Genomic DNA, 19,661 nt, shown 5'->3' with positions numbered 1-19,661 from the left:
CAATAAAATGAGGGTGATGCCCAATTTTCTCCAAAATTGGGGAAGGAGTTGTGACTGGGAACTTCTGATATTTTGAAAAATGGCTCATATAAATAATTGTCCTTAGCAACGTAATTGCTAAAAGATTAAGTGGTGAAGCTCCTAGTGCAAATTTCACCCACTAAACGTTGGCCATGGCAAGCTGATGCTCTCTTGTCCTCAGCCTCCTATCTGCAATATGAGAATCATAGAGTTGCCTTATTGTTGAAATGATGGCTGTGGTTATGGCTGCATTCACACAAAGCAGTAACCAGAATTCTGGGCATTCTCCTTCTACATGCAGCTACTTCACACCCATTAATGCAACTAATTAAAATCTGTATACTGGGTATTATCAAATGACTGCAGCATGTTATTGCTGCATAGACTATTGAAGGTTTGAATGTATAACTTAAGCCTGAAGTAATGGTAGGAGGGAAGGCGTTTGGCTGCAGGTATAAATGTGAAATATGATCACAGAACTTGAGTGCCATAGTTTCTACCTGTTATTGTATGGCTACATTTTAATCAGTAATCAACCTGTAATAATAGTGCAGTTTTAGATAAATGAGATTTAACTTCCTGACCTTAAGACACATTTTAAAGAGCATAAGTATTTTGAACAAAACCAGTTTATAATTAAAGAATCTGTTCTAGTTGTTTGGATTATTCATAGCTAGTTGAATCTTCTCTTAAAACATATTTAAAATTACAAAGTAAGCCACTTTAGACTTATTTTTAAATTCTTGTGGAACTGTAGGATATAATGCCATCTCTAGATCTTTTTAAAAATAATATTTTTATTGCATTTGCCTTTTATTTTAAAAATACTTAAGAAGTGTGAGCAGCATTGTGTTTAGAATTTCTTAAATTGTTGACACAGGTTGACTAGGCTTTGAGATACTAAGGTATTCGTTATCAGATACCAGTACTAGCTGCTGACTAGGTTCACATGTCACAACAAGCAACTCTGCATGGTTGTCATGTTTTTCAGTGTTTTACCTTGAACCAAGGTTCCATTTAGATGTCAGGAAGTCAGGAAGTTAGGACCCTGAGGGTATGGAATGGGCTTCCACGGGAGGTCGTTGAGGCCCCATCAGTGAGGGTGTTCAAAGATAGGCTGGACGTGCACATGGTGGGCATGTCGTGAGCGGAGCTGGCTGAAGCCGGGGTCAGACTAGATGACCCGGGAGACCCCTTCTGACTCAGTCTGTTTCTATGTTTCTATGATCAGACTCACTGTGTTAATTCCACCACCACCCCTCCACCATCTTCTTCCTTCTCAGTCTTCCAAGTGGTATCATGGGAGGCACTTGGAGCAGAATGGGGCTCCTTTCTTTGACAGCTGCAGTTGCAAGACAAATTTGGCTCACTATGGGTTTCAAGCAGTCTCTGTTGCATAAATGGCACATGCTCTGAAAGATAGTAAAGAAAATGAGGGAGCTGAGTGTAACGAAGAAGGTGCTGCATCCCAAGGGGGGAAGAAAGAGTTAAATTCAGAATTAGGTTTGCAGAGGACAGCTGTCAACTTCAAGGCTGAAGCTAGGCAAAAGGAAAGTAGGAAAACATCTCCCAAGGTCATGAATTAGTCATTCTCTCAGTTGATAAATTCTACCTGGGGTTCGGGAGATATCACCCCATGGAAAATGGTTCTAATTGCTTGTGGGGGCAGGGGGATAAAAAAAGGGCTCCCAAGCCAGCAAATTGCTCCCTCATTCCAAGGAAGACTGCTTGTTGCTGGATGTGCTGCCCATCTGCAGTCTCTACTAGTTACTCATGAGAAAGCTTTGCTAAGCGCTCTGTTATTAGCCATAGAACAAGCAGTTTTGTGATTTTTAGATCTGGGGTGGTCAAAAGGCTTGGGATTTGGTGTTTAAACTCTTACTCTGTAATCTGTATGGCACTATTCACTTTCTCTTTTCCTTCCCCATTCCTTTGTGCATGAGTGTGTGTGTTAATGCCCTTGAGTGTGTACCCTCTGAAACCTTCTTCCCCTATTGTATGCATTTAGTTTAATAAAGTTTTGTTTTCTCCAAGTTCTTGGCGGGTTCTTGTGGTAAGTCCAGTGCATTGAACTCCTTGTGAGTGGGCTAACGGACTGTTGGGGCGGCAAGGAGGTGGGGACTCTGTGCAGCTGCAGTGCCACTTCAGCACTACTTCACTGCACTGACCAGGCATCCTTACCTCCTTCACAGGGTACTGCTGGAGCATGTGCCTGTCTCACACTCAGGCAAAAGTAGGGTAACATGCAGGCAGTGTTGCAAAAAGATGTGCTGCTCAGCTGATCTCCCTCTGCCCTCCTTCAAGTGCCAGAGGGAAGCCCTCTCTTGCATGCAAATGGAAGGGGGAAGAATTCACTGAGTAGTGGTGCCCAGCAGGGCATTGCACTGCTTAGCAGATTCCCTCTCTGCCTCCCCCTTGCCCAATCCATAGGAAAGCCAGTCTTGTGCAAGTGAAACAGACAAGAATTGGCAGCACCTGGTTGGGGGTTTGTGCAACTTAATGGATTCCCACAGCTTGTCCATGTTGTTGCTAATTGCCAGAAAGGTGTTCAGGTTGGTGCTGGAATGGGGAACCCTCGCTCACAAAGGGGAGCGATGAAGTGGAATGAATGGGCCGTCAACTGAGCAGAAGCTGGATTAGGTACCTCTGTTAAGCTGATTCTCACCCTTGCTCATATGTGAGATGGGTAGTGGAGAAAAAAGCCACTGAGGTATGCAGCCTGCAACTGGACATTGCCACCCATGTCACCTATCGCATGTTCCACCACCTTGCATATAAGGGGGCAGTAGAGGGCATGCAGCTGAGCCATGCAATTCCCATACAGGCCTACTCACATACGTGTCTTTCTTGTTGCATGGAAGGGTGCAGCAGGGAAATCAACTGAGTGGCACAGCTTTCATCTGGCCTACACGTGAAAGGTGATTCTCCTGTTTGCACATGAAGGTATTCCTTAAGGCATGTATGAGAGGAGCAATGGCAGAAACAGCTGAGGGGAGATACTCAATCCCAGTGCCAACCAGTGGTTGCCTGCTCCTTCCCTAAAGAATAACTTTAGGAGAGGAGGTACTTCTGTCACAAAATGACAGCTGTCAGCTTACTCTCTGGCTAGCTGCTTGGCAAGAACAGCAATGGGCAAGTGGCTCTCTAGTACTGGCCCTGCTATCAAGAGGACACAAGCCATCATGGTTCCAAGAAACATACAGCAGAATGTTGTTTCCACTTGTGGTTTCTAAAAACTGCAGTGCCACACTAAAAACCAGAGTGCACTAATTGGATTAACTTGTGTGGAAGGTTTTCTTGTAAATCCCATCACCAAAGACAATACCACTGGTGTTATGCTAGAGGTTACTTATGCTAGAGCAGCAGCATTTGCATTAGTGATATTGACACTGTGGATACTGTGATGTGCTCATCTTTTGATACAAACATGCTGGAACACTGCCACAAAATGCCAGAAATACTGAGAAGTTTAAAAATTGATAATGAAGATTGGGTTGCATGTATGAACTTTGCTGTCATGTCAAAAGCTTAATGATTGCAACTTTTTCTAGAAAACATATGTATCATAGTAGTTATTTGTGGTCTCTGTGCATCACACATATGGGTGCTGCACCTGTACAGTGCCTCAGTTTGGGAAGATTCTCCTAGCCAAGCCTACAATTTTTGGTGGGAGCCCTGCCCTCTTTTCTCTTAGTATAACTAGGCTGGGCTCCTTCCATTTGTCAGTTCGCTTTCAACTGCCATTTTCTAGCCTTTATACTTTTATTCATAGCCTTAGTCATTTGTTTTTGCCTCCTCTTTCACTATTTGAATTATTCTAACCCTACTGCCTTCTTTCTTACCTCATAGCCCTTCCCAAAAGATTGAAAAAAAGCCCCTTCTATCATCTCCTCTTTACCTCAGATATTGTCTTCTTTTCCTTCTATTTCCTCTTCTCACTTGATTGCACATAAAGTGGTGTTTAGAAAGTGTGTCAGGTGCAGTGAGGAAATGCCATTGACTGACAGGCACACTTTATGTCTGCTTTCCCTGGGTGGAGTGACAGGTTGACAAGTGCCCTCACTTTTCATCAAGCAGGCCCATAAAAGCAGGGCAGGATGCCTAAAATAGATCTCTGGGATACTTCCCTTGTAGCTTTGCAGATGTAGCTGGTGATGCAAACAACTGCCCATCCATTTCCAAAGAGCCTGACTCAAGGCACCTTCAGCCTGCAACACCAGGTGCAACAAAACTGACTCCCTTGGTTCCTAAATAGCCATCTTCCTCTTTCAAAGAAATACAAAGGGAAGAGGAAGAAGCCTAAAATGGCTAAAAAACAGGCAAGGACAAGAGTGTGAAGAAACACAGACACCACTCACTGGTTGCAGCCAAGCGTCACAGCTTGCCTGTCCTGCCAGTGGTTCCAGCTGCCACTGCAGTGCCAGCTCCGAAACCATCTAGATTCTAAGTCCTCTCCGGCTCCTTTGATACCAGTCACTCTGACTCATTCAGAACCCAATGTTATCCAAACCAAGCCAGCTCCTACCTCCTTTTCACTGGCTGGACTACATACTCTGACGTGATTGACTCAAACACTGCCGAAAGCCAGAACCTACCATTCCTCCAATACCACATCTGTACCAAATGGTGCCTTCCAACCCATTGCCAACCTAAAACTATCAATTGGTCCACAGTTCCCATCTTCTAACACCACATCTGTATGGTCTGGTGCCTTCCAACTTGTCATCAATTTCAAACCATCAATCGGTCCACAGTTTCAAACCAGACTCACATGTCTGTTGGAGGAATCTGTACTGGGAAACACCCCCATATACATTACTTCCCAGGATACCTGTGGGAACAACCATCAGACTGACGTGATTATCCCCAACCTCAAACCCACTTTTGGGCTTGATAACAGTGGCCTCTGCTCAGTTATTTGTTCCAAGGTCCATCCGCCTCTGAGCAATACCAATCTCATGCCCATCAACCACCACTCCATATCGAATGAAGAGCACCTTCTCCATCAATCAGCTCATCCTCTTCAAATATCATGAATAATGCCTCAGACTCAGATTCCCATCCTGAGTCTGAGGAACGCTGCTTCACCTCTCCTGACAATCTGGTCTCCTCTCAGGGCTGTGGATCCCCAGGGGAAAGCCTAGGCTGCTTCTCAGAACAGTGTCTCTGTATGGCTATTTCTCTAGGCATGCAAGCCCAGCAAGTCACCAGATCAGACAAAGATATGGTCTACAATGTGATCCATACAGAAGACTCTGTTCTGGTAACAATACCATTCGTTCCAACTCAACACCATCAAGGAATCCTGGAATTTCCTAACGAGCTGCACCCATCATCAAGATGACTGGAAAGGATGTCCAAGAGAGGGATATACCATTTCTACTTCACCATCTGTGTCCGAACTCTATAATCGTGGAATTGACACAAGGATGACAGCGAAGTGAACACTTTGCACCAACCAACCATGAAGATCACCACCTAGACGTAATTGCTTGCCACATATAGTCTGCCTTGGGATGGGCCTCCACATTTCAAATTATGAAGCTATGATGGGGTGGTACCACATCTTTCATTGGCAAAAGGTTGAGGCTCCAGCTGCATTCCTCCCAGAGCAACAAGAGAAGCTGACCAGAGTCTTCATCACTGAGGCTCCCTAACCAATAAAACAACAAATCACATCGGCTCTCCATTATGTTGATTGCAATTTGAGGGCCCTCGTCAGTGTAGTAACTGTTCACAGGTATGGATGGCTTCAGGAAGCCAACCTACCTCAGGAGACATGGTCCAAAACTGAGAACATGCCCTTTGATGGAGAAGGCCGTTTTCATTCAAGAATGGACTAGGGCTTGGAGATGCTCCAGCAAGCCAACAAATGGATTTCACCTTCCACCAACCCAGATCACTTTAGTGGCTATGGGCTCAACCATCACTGTACCACCCATACCAATCCAGGCAACCAAGTTTCTTGCCTGGCCACCAGCAATACATGCAATCCTCCACCAATCTGACAACACCATCATGACACTACCCGTTTTCAACAGCCTAGAAGAAGGCTAGATGCCAAAAAAAAAAGTCAGTGTTGATGGGTACCTTGAACCAGTCCCTCCTATACTCTACCATTTCCATTCAGTGTTTGTTAAATTACCATCTTCCACTTTGGGAAACCATCACATCAGATTAATGGATACTATCCATAGTACAATACGGATACAAAATCAATTTTGAGACCTTGCCAACTTTTGGGACGGTCTGGATAACTCCTCCCTCTCCAGCCCTATCAGAGGAAGTTGATGCCTTATTAGCTAAAGGGGCAATCTGCTTGGTTAACCAGTCCAAAGTAGAGCACAGTTTCTATCCAGGGTACTTTACCATTCCCCCCCCCCCCCAAAAAAGATGGCAGTCAATGTCCACTTTTAGACCTGCATGGACTGAACCATTTCATTACTTGGGGGGGCGGGGGTATGGTCTCTCTACAAACCTTACTGTAAATACGGCACTGGTTTTCATCCATAGATCTGAAGAATGCATATTTCCATATAAGCATCCATCTGGACTCTGCTCACTTTCTGTGCTTTCAGATTGGTCCTGACACATATGAATTCAAAGAACTACCATTCAGTCTGTCTGCAACAGCAAGGGTCTTTACTAAATGTATGACTGTGGTTTGTGCCCATCTGAGACTCCAAAGGGTACTGGTCTACCCTTATTTAGATGACTGGTTGCTAGTTGCTCTCTCTAAAAGTGAATTCTTAAGAGCCATTTCAAGGACATGCAACCTCTTGGAACAACTTGGGTTATACGTGAATGATGAGAATCCATGCTTGTTTCCTCACAGCCAATCGTGTACATTGGAACCCGTCTGGACGCTCTGTCAGCTCAAGCCTACCTACCCCCAACCTGGTAGAAAAGCTAACATCATTAGTCCGTCAGCTGTGCTCCAAACCAATATCTACCATCCAGAAGATCCAACAATTACTAGGCCATATTGCTTTGACTATGGCAGAGGTCCAATACACAAGACTATGCATGAGACCACTCCAGTTGTGGTTTACTAAGGCATACCGTCCTGACCACTACTCTCCAAGGAAAGTCCTCACACTTCCCCTTGTGTAAGACTAAGCCTTTCCTGGTGGATGGATGAGTCCAACCTGGGGCATCGGCTATCTTTTATACCACTGGAACTAACAGTAATCACAGATGTGTTTCTTACCAGTTGGGGCACTCACTGTAGACTGTACCAGACACAAAGGTTATGGACTGGATCAGATTGCAAGAGGCTTATAAATCACCTAGCGCTCCTTGCAATCCACAAGGCACTGATCTTGCTACAAAACGTGCTTCTCGGGAAGCATATTCAGTTTGCTTCAGACAACAGCCATTTATTATATGAACAAACAAGGTGGCATGAGGTCTGCTTCCCTAACTAGTCGGACCATTTGAATATGGGACTGGTGTATTCGCCACAAAATATCCATGACTGCCATTGATGTGGGAGGCACAAGGAATATAGTAGCAAATGTTCTCAGGTGGACCCTGTTCCAACAACACGAATAGCAACTGATTGAAGAGTTGAGGAGCCACATCTCTTTGGAGTGGGGTTCACCAACCACCGACCTCTTCTCAATGGACAACAACACAGCATGCAACACTTATTGCTCCTAAGCCAGCGTGGGACGGAGCTCTATGGGGGGGTGCAGTTCTGCCTTGGAAAGGCACTCTATTTTATGCCTTTACATCATTCTCTCTCATTACAAAGCCAAAATACAGGTGGAGGGAATGTCTTGCATCCTGATAACACAGCCTTGGTTTCCATCCCTTCTGCATCTCTCAAGCCGGACATTCATACACCTATCAAGCATACCACACCCGATCACACAAGAATGGGGGGAAATTCTAAACCCCAATGTCCAGAGGCTCCATCTAACAGCTTCCTTAATCACCTAGTGGCAACAACTGCAGGTTTAGACCAACAACTACAAATTATTTTACAAGCAGCACTACATCCCTACACCAGACATTCCTATTCCATCAAATGGAACAAGTCCAAGAATTACATGACAGAAAATGCCTTCAATCCAATGACGGCACCAGTACATAGAGTTTTAGATTTACTCCACTCCCTACATCTGAAAGGTCTCAAGCTGACTTCTGTCAAGGTCTACCTCTTTGTTATCTCCTAGCTGAAATGCCCAATTGATAGGTCTGCTGTTATCTTCTCTCCCCTGCACAGAGGTTTATGAAAGGACTTCACAGTCTTACTTTCCCTATTCCATCACTAGTTCCCAGTTGGAGCCTGTGGTGCTGCAAACCCTAAAGAAACCTCCCTTCAAACCACTCGCAAGAATTGATCTCCATCTCCTCTCATGGAAAGTCTCCTTTTTGGTGGCCATCACCTTGGCCTGGAGAGTGAGTGAATTGTATGCACTAAGGATAGAATATCTTACTTTCTGTAAGGAGAAGGTGGTCCTATGGCTAGACCCTGGTTTTTTTCTACCCAAGGTCTCTTCATCCTTTCATTTGAACCAAGAAAACTTACAGCTTCCTTCCTGTCTCATCAACACCGATCAAACGGGTGTTGCACACGCTGGATGTGTGGAGAGTGCTAGCTTTTTACAGTTCCCATACAGACTCAATCTGCCAAACCAAAAGGCTATTTATTAAATACATGGACTGCTCCAGAGGCAAACTGATTGGCCCACAGCATTTGGCCCTCTGGAGTGTAGGGACTATCAAGCTACCAACTGTTGAGTTGGTATGCTACAACCAAAAGCCCATCCCACCAGGTCTGTGTCAACATCAATTGCACTACATGTGGACATACCTCTACATAAGCTGTGCGAAGCAGCCTGTCTATACTGTCAACTTTTGTATACCACTACCAGCTCCACCCTGGAAGCAAGACAAGACTACTCCTGCAACTGAGCAGTTCTCTCCTCCATCCTTCAGGGACAACACCTCCCACCTCCTGCTTTAGGAAGCTCAGTAATCACCAATATGTATGATGCACAGAGAGCACAAAGAAGAAAGTAAGGTTGCTTTCCTGTAACTGTCATTCTTGGAGTGGCTATCTGTGCATTCACAGAACCCACCTTCTGGCCCCATGTTGGTGTCAGTGGCTTTGGACTTGTGCTTTTTTCCAAAAAAGAACAGTATGAACTGGAAGGCAAAATGTCAGTCTCCAGATGGACTGACAAATGGTAGAAGCTCCGCCTATTTATACTAAGGGGAAGGGGGTGTGGCTCCTGCCAAAAATGCTAGGTTTGCCTAGGAGAATCTTCCTGAATCGAGGCATGGCACAGGCGCAGCATCCATATGTATGAATACACAGATGACCACTTGAAGACTGACAGTTACAGGTAAGCAATCATACTGCTCATTACTTAGTTCAAAGAACACTCAAAAGCTAAGAACTGTGCCAGAAATTGCACAACTTGATTTTTCCATTGCAATTCTATGGTTCTGAGTACAGGGCAATGGGCTTAAATTATTCCTGACAGAAACCATCCCAGATCATCATAGTTAAGGATTCTAGCTGAAAATCTAGATATGACCACATGGAGAGAGATTTAACCCACCTTGAAACTGTGTGTTCATATCTTCACATTATGCGAATCTCAGCCTACCAAATCAAAGAGTCAAAACACAGATTCAAGAATAAGACCAAAGTAAGCCCACTCACAGAGAGATTTGAATATAGCTTCCACTTTGGTATTTCCAGCAATAAGGATGAAGGCACAGAAAAATCAAAGAATCTTGATCAGTCCACACCAGCAGCAATTCTGGACTACTGAAGATCAAAATACACAATCCATAGCAACTAAAAATTAAGTTCTATAAAACTATTAACTTTATCTAATTTATTTATTAAATTAATAAGTGAACCCTATCTCAAACAAGGTGTCTACCCCTTGAGTTGATATATCAATTGTGTGATACCTCCTGCTACCTTCATACCTCCATGGAGATATCTCCATACCTCTTATGGAGAAACTGCTAGTTTTCATGAAATGCAAAGCTGAAAATTAGCAGCTTTGCAGGAACAACTCAACACTTCCTGCTTTTTTTTCGGAGAAAAGTGGCAAAATAAGTTTATATTTATTCTACTATTCTGTGGGTTGGTTAGACCAAAATGAGATCCCACCCTCACTTCATCTTTCTGTTACTTGAAAAACTAGGCACAGGCAATCTCTTAGGTTGTTTAGGGCTTCTCACTGTGGAACCTGACTCCAATTTCTGGATGACTTCTAAATTTGGGTACTAGTCACTGTTGTGATGGAATGAACAGATTCTAGTTATGAAGGGAAATATTAGCTTGGTTCCTGAATTCCACTAAGTTCAGCTCCACTAAGACACTGTAGTGTCGGTAAAGTGGGGCAGTGTTCAGGTGAAGGAACTGAATAACTTAGCTAGAATCCTCAGACTTCCAACCATCCAAATTGTGACGGATGAAGAATGCTGGAAGATGCAACATGTACTGTACTTGACTTTCTATGGCAGCTTTTCTCTACATTGCACACTTCAAGTGTGCTTGGCTACAATCCTCATCTCCAGCCAGCAGGGACATCTACTGCAGATGGTCTGCAAACCTCTTTACATGTGAATCATAACCATACCCTTCATACTTGGTCTGTCAAATGATGCTACCCGAACATATTTTGCATGTGTCCTGCAACCAATATATATGGCTAGTGCACTAGGCTGAAATGGTTTTTGTTTTGCTTTTGAACCACTGATGGAGTTTCTAAGGCAGAGTCAGTTATATACATGTAAAAATAGTTGTTCATACTCTATAATCAGTTGATCAGGTTTCATGATCTCGAAAGTGCCCAAACAGACAACTCTGAAGCAAGACAACACAGGCAAACGTACATTTCAGGCATTGCAGAGTGAATTATGCCTGAAAATGCATATGAGTAATGGTTGCCATGGGATTCTAGGAGATGGATGGATCACTGTTTGCTTCACAAGTACTTGGAAAGAGACCTGCACTGTGCTTCTACAAAATTTTGAGTCTTCATCCTTACTAGTAAAATATTGTTGATAGAATTTTAATTAATTGCAACCTTAAATATTTCTACAATTTTTCTGTTGCAGAAACCCCTGCTGCATTTCCTGATAGTATCAAAGAAAAAGAAACTCCAACACCAGTTGAAGATATTCAGTTGGAAAGCTCCATTCCTCATACTGATTCTGGAATTGGAGAAGAACAAATCCCCAGTATCTTGAATGGGACAGATTTAGAAACAAGCACAGGTCCTGATGCAATGAGTGAACTGTTATCTACTTTGTCATCTGAGGTGAAGAAGTCTCAGGAAAGTTTAACAGAAAGTCCCAGTGAAGTTCTTAAACCTGCATCCTCAATATCAAGCATCAGCCAAAGCAAGGGCATCAATGTCAAGGAAATATTGAAAAGTTTGGTGGCAGCCCCTGTTGAAATTGCAGAATGTGGACCTGATCCTATTCCATATCCTGATCCTGCACTGAAGAGAGAAGCTCAGCCTATACTTCCAATGCAGTTTCACTCCTTTGACAGGTATATGGCATAATTAGTTGTATTATTGTAGTACTGACATTTGAATGTATAGATTGTTTGTAAGATGTTGATAGACTGTTCAGAAAAAATACAGCTGCTTTACATCCATGTGTTCTATCGTACTATAAACAGCTCACATTGTTTATGGAAAAGATATCTGGATTGAATTTTGTTTTCTAGCAGCAAATGCAAGCATAATTAGTATTCAGAGAACAGATCTCTGAAGCTATAACTATTCTCAAAGTAAAACAATGAGTTTCATCCTGAAATACTTCAGTGACAGAAAACAGAGTCTAAAAATAGAGTCAGTAAAATTACTCAGTTTTTCCAGTTTTTTCTTTATAATTTGATTGTGTTTAGCATGCTCTTTCACATCTCATTTGCCATGCTTTGAGGAGTAGGAAGTTAAAGCTAAGGCCCTCTTCATTTGTTCCCACATATGTATATATTATTCTTTATAGCAGGGACCTCAGTGTTTTTGGCTTGAGGGTACATGTGGAAATTTGAAAAATTGCTGTGAGCACCACCCTAAAATGGCTCCTGTGGAGAGTGTGACTAGTCACATAATTACTCCAATGGGGCCTGGCCAGTCACAGAGGTCAAGCAACCTTCAAGAAACTGAGAGGCTGGATAGGTACTCCAAATCAAGTCAACAAATTGCATAATGAATACTCTTTTCACAAAAGGTAAACAGGTGTGCCCTGTTTACTTTCTGTTTCCTAGCTGAGCAAAACAGAGGAAGCTGCCCCAGTTGATTAAGGGGCTATATGAGCAAGCAAGCTCCTAGGAAGCAAGCAATCAGAACAAGGGGCAGGGGCAGGGAACACTAACATGAATTTGGCAGCAGAGTTGTAATGGAAGAGGAGGCAAAGGCACAGAGTGGCATAGAGTAATTCTAGGGACCGATTAAAGGCCACATGCACACCATGTGCTCCTGAGAACTGCACCTGAAGAATGTGACCTGAGATCTGGGAGTGAAGGCGGTGGCCTGACTCAGCAGCTGTGTGGTGGAGAGAGTCATTCCTTTTCCTGATTCCTGGCTTAGCAGAACAGAGCAAAGGAACCTGCCACAGCTGGTCTAGGGGCTATACTAGCAAGCAAACTCCCAGAAAGAGACAGCGATAATTGTGAATGAATAGGGTGAACTAACAAAGAGTTTGGCAGTGGAATTCAGCAGGGAAGTAAAGGGAGAAGTCCATAACTTAGTTTTCTTGTAATACTTACTCATTAGTAGGAGTCTGCTGTCAAGCTTCAGGGAAGTCAGGACAAAGCAACAGCCATTTTTGTACAAGCAGTAAGGTAGAATCAAAAAAAGGAGTAGAGACTATGGATAGAAGATTACTGTAGTGGTGGTGACCTGTAAGGTCTGTGCAATGTTTCTTTTCTTGCCTGAGATCAACACAGACTATTTGCATAATAAGTGCAAGTTGGCTGCCCTTTTGGAAGAAAAGTGAAAGTACTGGATCAGTACCCTCAAGGGAATAAGAGATGAAGAGTTCTTAGACAGAGTGGTGAACTGCAACAGCAAAGTGAAGTACAGGAATGGAAGAACAGCCACAAGCTGAAGCAGAAAAGAAGAATCCTGGTGCAGTGGGAAATGAAGTAGAGAAAACTCCCTGGGAAAGAGTGATAGGAGCAGAAGAACTATAAGATACTCTGCACCAGCGGACGTAGTGGAACCAAGGAACTGTTTTCATGCACTTGAAGATGAGACTGGATAGCAGCCTGAAGAGGAAGAACTACAACATATTCCATGTGAAAGCAAGCCAGAGGCTGATCATCTGTCAGGCAGAGAAATGAAACCAAGACCTTCAACCAAAGAGAGAGAGAGAGAGAGAGAGAGAGAGAGAGAGAGAGAGAGAGAGGAGAGTAATAGTTGTAGGACATTCCCTGCTGCATGGGATGGAAGCTCTTGTATGCTGCAAAGACCCAATCACTCAGCAGGTATGCTGTCTTCTTGGAGGATGAATTGGAGATGACTATGGGGTTCCAATGCTTATAAAGCCTGCAGACATACAGTCCTTCCTTTCCATCAGTTTGAGAAGAAATGACACTGCTCAGCAGAGCTTTGAAGAAAGCACATCAGAATGAAACTTTGGGAAGAGAATTCAAGAACTCTGGAGCCCAGTTAGGTTTCTTATCTATCCTTCCAGTACTTGGAAAGGAAAGGAAAAAGGAAAGAAAAACACTAGATGTAAATTCTTGACTAGGAATTTAGTGTTAACATAAGAACTTTGGATTCTAGGATCACAGGCTACACTTCCTGGACCATGGACTTTTGGAAAAGCATGGATTGCACCTTACACAAGGACTGTGAAGAATATGTTTGGCCACCACATAAAGAAGTTCATGAAGAGAGCTTTAAGCTGAATCCTACAGGGCAGGGAAAAGTAAACTTGGGGGTAACAGCGGACAAAGGCCTATGCACCCCAGTAGAGAGAGTAGCTCTAATAGTATACAATATTAAAAAATAGCAAAAGAGCTAGACAATAAAGCACCTGGTCTTCAATGTCTATATACAGAGTACTGGAAATAGCATGAACTTGAACTTTTAATATGAGAGGGTGACTAAGCTTTGATAGGATGGGTACGTTGGTTCCCATTACTGGAATTTATCAATTTGTTCAAGAACAGAAGGAATGGAAAGGGAGGTGTAGTCATGTTATATGGTAAAATTACATATCTCTGCACAGAAATACCAAACAACAAGCTAAGCCTCACTGAGAGCATCTAAATTAAAATAAATTGAACCAAAACTAAAAGGAACATGATGATCAGAGTCTACCATCAACCACTCTGTCAAGAAGACAAGAATTAATATTTTGGAAAAACAAATTATCAATGTTTCAATAAGGCATGCTGTAGTAGTAATAGGGTACTTCAATTTTCCTAATATCTATTTGGAAATCAATTCTGACAAACATGATCCCTCCTTCCTGAAGTGATGCTGGTAACTTCTTCCTCCAAAAGTAGAGGAAGGAACTAGAGGATTGGCTATCCTTGTCCTGAGTTTAACTAATAGGGATGACTAAGTGGATAAAATTACAGTTACAGGAGCTCTGTTATACTTAAATTCTCTAATCTAAAGAAATCAAAAGCTAAGTGTAGCTAAGTGTGAACTGTGGATATTAGGAAAGCTTATTTAATTAACTCAGAACAATGATAAATAAGGTCCTATGGCAAGGGGGTCTAACAAGAAAAGCAGTCCAAGATTAGTAGGAATTTTTAAGAAAGGATATTCTAAATGTATAATTACAAACTATTCCAACCAAAAAGAAAAAAAAATGTAGAAGGCAACAGAAGAAGCTGGTGTGCCATCACAAAAGGCTTAGTGGTGATCCAAAAACAAAAGAAGGATACATAATAGGAAATGGAAGGAAGGACAGGCTACAAAGGGAAAGTAGAGGCAGGTAGCATGGAATTGCAGGGATGGTGTCAGGAAAGCTAAAGCTGAGAATGAACCGAGGTTGAGGAGGGATTCTAAAAGCAACAAACAAGGCTTCACATATTTGAAGTTAAGTATATGTAAAGCAAAAGAGGATGTGAAAAGGAATGGTGGTTCAGCTACTCAGTGAGGATGGCAAAATGGTAATAGATGAAAAAGAAAAGGCGGAAGTGCTCAATTCCTACTTTGGCTTAGTTTTCTTTCAAAAGAAAGGTCAATATTCTCCCTGACAAAGCTGAAGTATGGACTTGAAGGGAAAGGATTGCAGCTTGAGGTTGATAGATAAATAGTCAACATACATCTCAGTAATTTGAGTTCAGATTTCTAGGACCTGATAAACAGCATCCTAGCATAATAAAGAGCTGACAGAAAAATTCTCAGAACCACTATCTATCATCTTTGAGAAATCATGGAGAATGTGTAAAGTGCCAGAAGATTGGAGATTATTAATATTGTCCCTATCTTTAAGAAGAGAAAAAGGAAGACCCTGGAAACTACAGACCATTACATCTGATACCAATTTCTGTGAAAATTCTGAAACAAAACTTATAAAACAATGAACCTGCAAACATCTTGAAAACAATGCACTGATTGATAGAAGCCATCATAGATTTGTTAAGGAAAAATTCCGACTGACTAACATTTGATTAAGGTGGGTTGTGGGAATGCTGTAGACATAATATAAAATGTGTTTTGAGTTCAGCAAAGCTTTTGACAAAGTGCCCCAAGATATCCTGATAGCAAACTAGTTATTTAGGTATAAGTGTGCTAGCTGGAACAAATATTACAGAATTGGACTCAAGAGTACTTATCAATAGCACCCTTTTTGAATCAATTACACCTTTCTAGTTCCTTTTCCACTTTCTGTTGAATGAAGTAACCTGCAACATCTCAGGAATTTCTTGAAGGAGCAAGCTAATGAGTGGGGTACTACAGGGTTTAGTACTGGGCCAGGGGCACTTCAAATTGTTATTAAAGATTTGGATGAGGAAGTACAGAGAATGCCTATTAAATATTTCAGTAAGGCATGATGCAGAGGTAACCAGGTAATGAATGACACAAAATTAGGTGAGATAGCTATTATTCCAGAAAATGATCAAAATTCAAAGTGATTTTGAAATGTTGAAGCGCTGGGCTGAAAATAAAAAATGAAGTTTAGCAGGAACAGATGCCAAGTTCTGCACCTAGGAAAAAGAAACCAAGTACATTGTTACAAGATAGGAGATACTTGGATCAACAATACTACAAGTGAGAAGGCGCTTTGGATTGTTTTAGATCAAGCTAAATAGGAGTCAAGAATGTGATGCAGCTGCAAAAAAGGCAAATGCTGTGTTAATAAAAGTTTTATTTCCAGATCACCTGAAGTGCTATTTCCCCTCTACTCAGCACTGCTTAGGTCTTTTGAGTACTGTGTTCATTCTGGACACCACAGTTTAGAAAGATGTGGCAAAGTGGAGGGCCAGATTAGAGGACTGAAAGCAAACCCTATGATGAGAGACTGGGTCTGTTTAGCCTTGAAAAGGGAACAAAGCAATATATATCAGTCATCATGTAAGATCATCACATGAAAGAAAGCCAGGTCTTCTGAACTGGCCTTATTCCTCACAGTGTGTCATCAGTTAACTCTGTATAAATAGACCTTCACAGTAATGGCACCCAACTCCTGGAACACTCTCCCAGTGTAGTTGAAGAATTGGAATCAGGTGAGAGTCAAACTCTTCTTGAATTCATATGTGTTCGCTCAGAAGTCCCTTGACACAACACTATTTGGTTTTACTGCTTTTTCTCTAATGATTTTAAGATACCATTTTATAGAGTTTTTTTATATTGGGGTTTATAATTGAGATACTTTGCTGTTGAGCAGTATAGTACCAGTTCAAAATAAAATCATGTCTAAGTAATGAATGAATAGGGTCTTCTATCAGTTCAAATCAGTCAGAAAACACCAATTATATTCCTCTTTTGCAGAATGGGGAATTCAAGCTAGTGAGGGCCAATTTTATACAACCATTATATGAACTGTGGGTTACTGGACAAGCTGTTAGCATTTAATCTGTAGTGAAGCGCTGAGCCAATTTCTCCCTTACCAAAGGATTATACTGTGGACCTGAAAAATATAGATCAAATTTTAAAAATCCACTGTTATTGAAAAGATAACGCTTTAGAAACCAGATTTTCTCCCTTCCTACCTTCCTCTGTCTGTTTAAATAAAACAGTTCCACTAGAATTGCTTTTCCATTGGTGAGAGGGGTTAAAAGGTTACCACCAATTATATACATATAATTGTATATTATATATGTATCTGTTTTATATACCAGACATGTATGCAGACCATCAGAGGTAACCAGGTAATGAATAATAATGAACCAAAGTTCATGAGCTGGTTGTCAGAACTGAAGAGATACTTGTTTGCATACATAGATCAGGCTTTGCACATACCACTCTTCATTATACTGCAGTACCAGTGATAGAACCATTTCAGAATCACCCATTGGTGTGGTTCATGCATGTGTGAACTATTGTGAGGACAATTAACGGACACATGAAATGAAGGGGTGGCTGATAATTTACCTGGTTGGAGTCCTGAATTGTTTGTCCCCCTGCCTTAGAAATATTTATTTTCCCACGGCATAGCTTTATTTGGCATTATGAGCACACTTGCTCCTTTTTTGCACTTGGGAGGGAGATTAGATTTTTAAACTATTTTTATCTCATATTACCCACAGGTAATACAAAGCAGTGTGCATAGTTCTGTTTCTGCTTTATTTTTATTCTCCTATCAAGCCTGTGAGGTGGGCTAGGCTGAAAGTCATCCAATAAGCTTCATGGCTCGATGAATTGGCACCTGGATTTCACCAGTCCTAGCCCAGTAATACCAGTTGCAGAAGCTTCTGAACCTGGTTTAACATGAATTACTTATCAGTTAGTTAAACATGGGTTGTATGAGTGCAAGGAAGCATGCTAGCTTCTGACTGCACTTAACTAAATAACTTAAGAAACAGAGTTGTTTGGTATACTATGGTGTGCAAAACTTGATCTCTGAGCTTTTGTGTGATAAATAACCCAGAGTTCTAACTTATTTCTCCAGGAAACACCACTATAGAAAATGTGGACTCTATTAGATCTATACAGTGTAGATATAGCTACTGTTTTGTATGTTTTATTTACATGTGTTTTCATATTGAGTATCAGATGTGATTTTGACTGTATGTTTTTCATGTTTCATGTTTTTCTGTAAATGTTTGTTGGATAATAATGACTGTAATAACAGGAATAATATTCTGGAAACTGTTGCACCAAGATAACTGATTGGATTTTGCTGCTTTTTTCTCTCTGTTCTATTCTAGAAAGTTTATACATTTATGATACACATTTATATTTCTTATTCAGACATGTGGATAGGGAGACCTGTTATCAAGTGCAGAGGAGGAATATATTTATTACATATACAATGCTTCTCTCTCTCTCCCTCTCCCCCATCCCCATTTGTGTGTGTGTGTGTGTGGTGCACCAATATGGATAGTACTGATTATCTAGTTACATGTGATGATTTTCATGTTTTTAGCATAATACCTTAATACATACTGACATGATAGTTTTACGCATTCTTTAACTTGTTTTTCTATAGTTCTTTCTTTGAAGCTTTGATCCCCCCCTCCTCAGGAATGTTAACATTCCTGATTTTCAATGATACAGGAAGCCGTGATATTGGTTCGTGGTGAACCAATTATACCATTACTTTAATGCTTGTTCAGGATCTGCTACTTTCCCAGAAGCTTATTTCTCTTCCCATACTAAAAGGTCTGTGAGACCTCAGAGTATCCTTATCACTCGTATATATTTAGTTCTAGTTGCAATTATAATGCTAGAGAAAAGTTGCAATTAATAGATATAGCTTGTGTAAAGTTAAGGACTTATACAGAACTCTTAAAAATATGGTAAAATAGTACTGGTTAAATCGGGAGACATTCATTTTGGTTTTTTTTCTGTGTTTGAAAATGTTATACATTTATATGTTCAGAATTATAATGCCATTTTATGCTAAACCTAGTTTAACATAAGGAGAATTAGCCACAATAAGGTTTGGATTTGCACCACCATCCTCTGTTCACTGTGTGGAAAGGCAAACCAGGATCAGTCAGTCTGTTTATCTGAGCTAATCACAGGTTTGTAATGGGTAAGTATGGTGTAGTCAGAAAAGGAACTAAAGGCTTACATTCTCCTCCTTGTGCACAAAGAAAAAGAGGCAAGAGAGTGTACATGTCTGAAATTCACTGCAGTTAATTTTTCTAAACTTGAACTAAACTAATGACCATGTTCATAAGCTCATGGAAGGAAAATAAGCCACAGTGGCTTACTGTGCTAACCAATCCTGAGCTACCTAATTAGCCAGGTGATAGCTATCAAAACATCTGAATCTTGCGTAAAGGTGAGTGGCTGAGGTTGTTTAAAAGCAATTCCCAAACCAATGGCTTCTTCTAGGATTGCTAGGTGTTTTACAAAACAAAGGAAGAGGGAGAGAGAAGCAACCATGGGTTATTTTCCATCATAATCCTATGAACTAAGCCTATATCTGTTAATTACACAAGAATGTGCTAAACTTAACTTGTTTAGATACAACTTAATTTGGGCTACTACACACTTGCCCTAAATCTTGTTAAA

The 19,661-nt window shown here is 41.4% G+C and overlaps 1 protein-coding gene across 16 annotated transcripts in view; it reads left to right on the top strand.

Moving 5' to 3' along the window:
• NBEA (neurobeachin) overlaps positions 1-19,661 on the top strand; it is a 450,384-nt gene that overhangs the window by 133,948 nt on the left and 296,775 nt on the right. For all 16 annotated transcript variants that reach the window (XR_006415936.1, XR_006415934.1, XR_006415933.1 and 13 more), the window contains one exon: positions 11,116-11,554. Coding sequence is in view for 12 of the 16 variants with exons in the window: in XM_044442661.1 (XP_044298596.1) it covers positions 11,116-11,554 (439 nt within the window). In the remaining 4 variants the exon portion in view is untranslated. The remainder of the gene's footprint in view (positions 1-11,115; positions 11,555-19,661) is intronic.

The sequence above is a fragment of the Varanus komodoensis genome, unplaced genomic scaffold, assembly GCF_004798865.1.
Source record: "Varanus komodoensis strain SLA01 unplaced genomic scaffold, ASM479886v1 scaffold4, whole genome shotgun sequence".
Lineage (NCBI taxonomy): Eukaryota > Metazoa > Chordata > Lepidosauria > Squamata > Varanidae > Varanus > Varanus komodoensis.
Note: the sequence above shows the minus strand (reverse complement) of the source record. Positions and strands in the feature narration are given on the sequence as shown.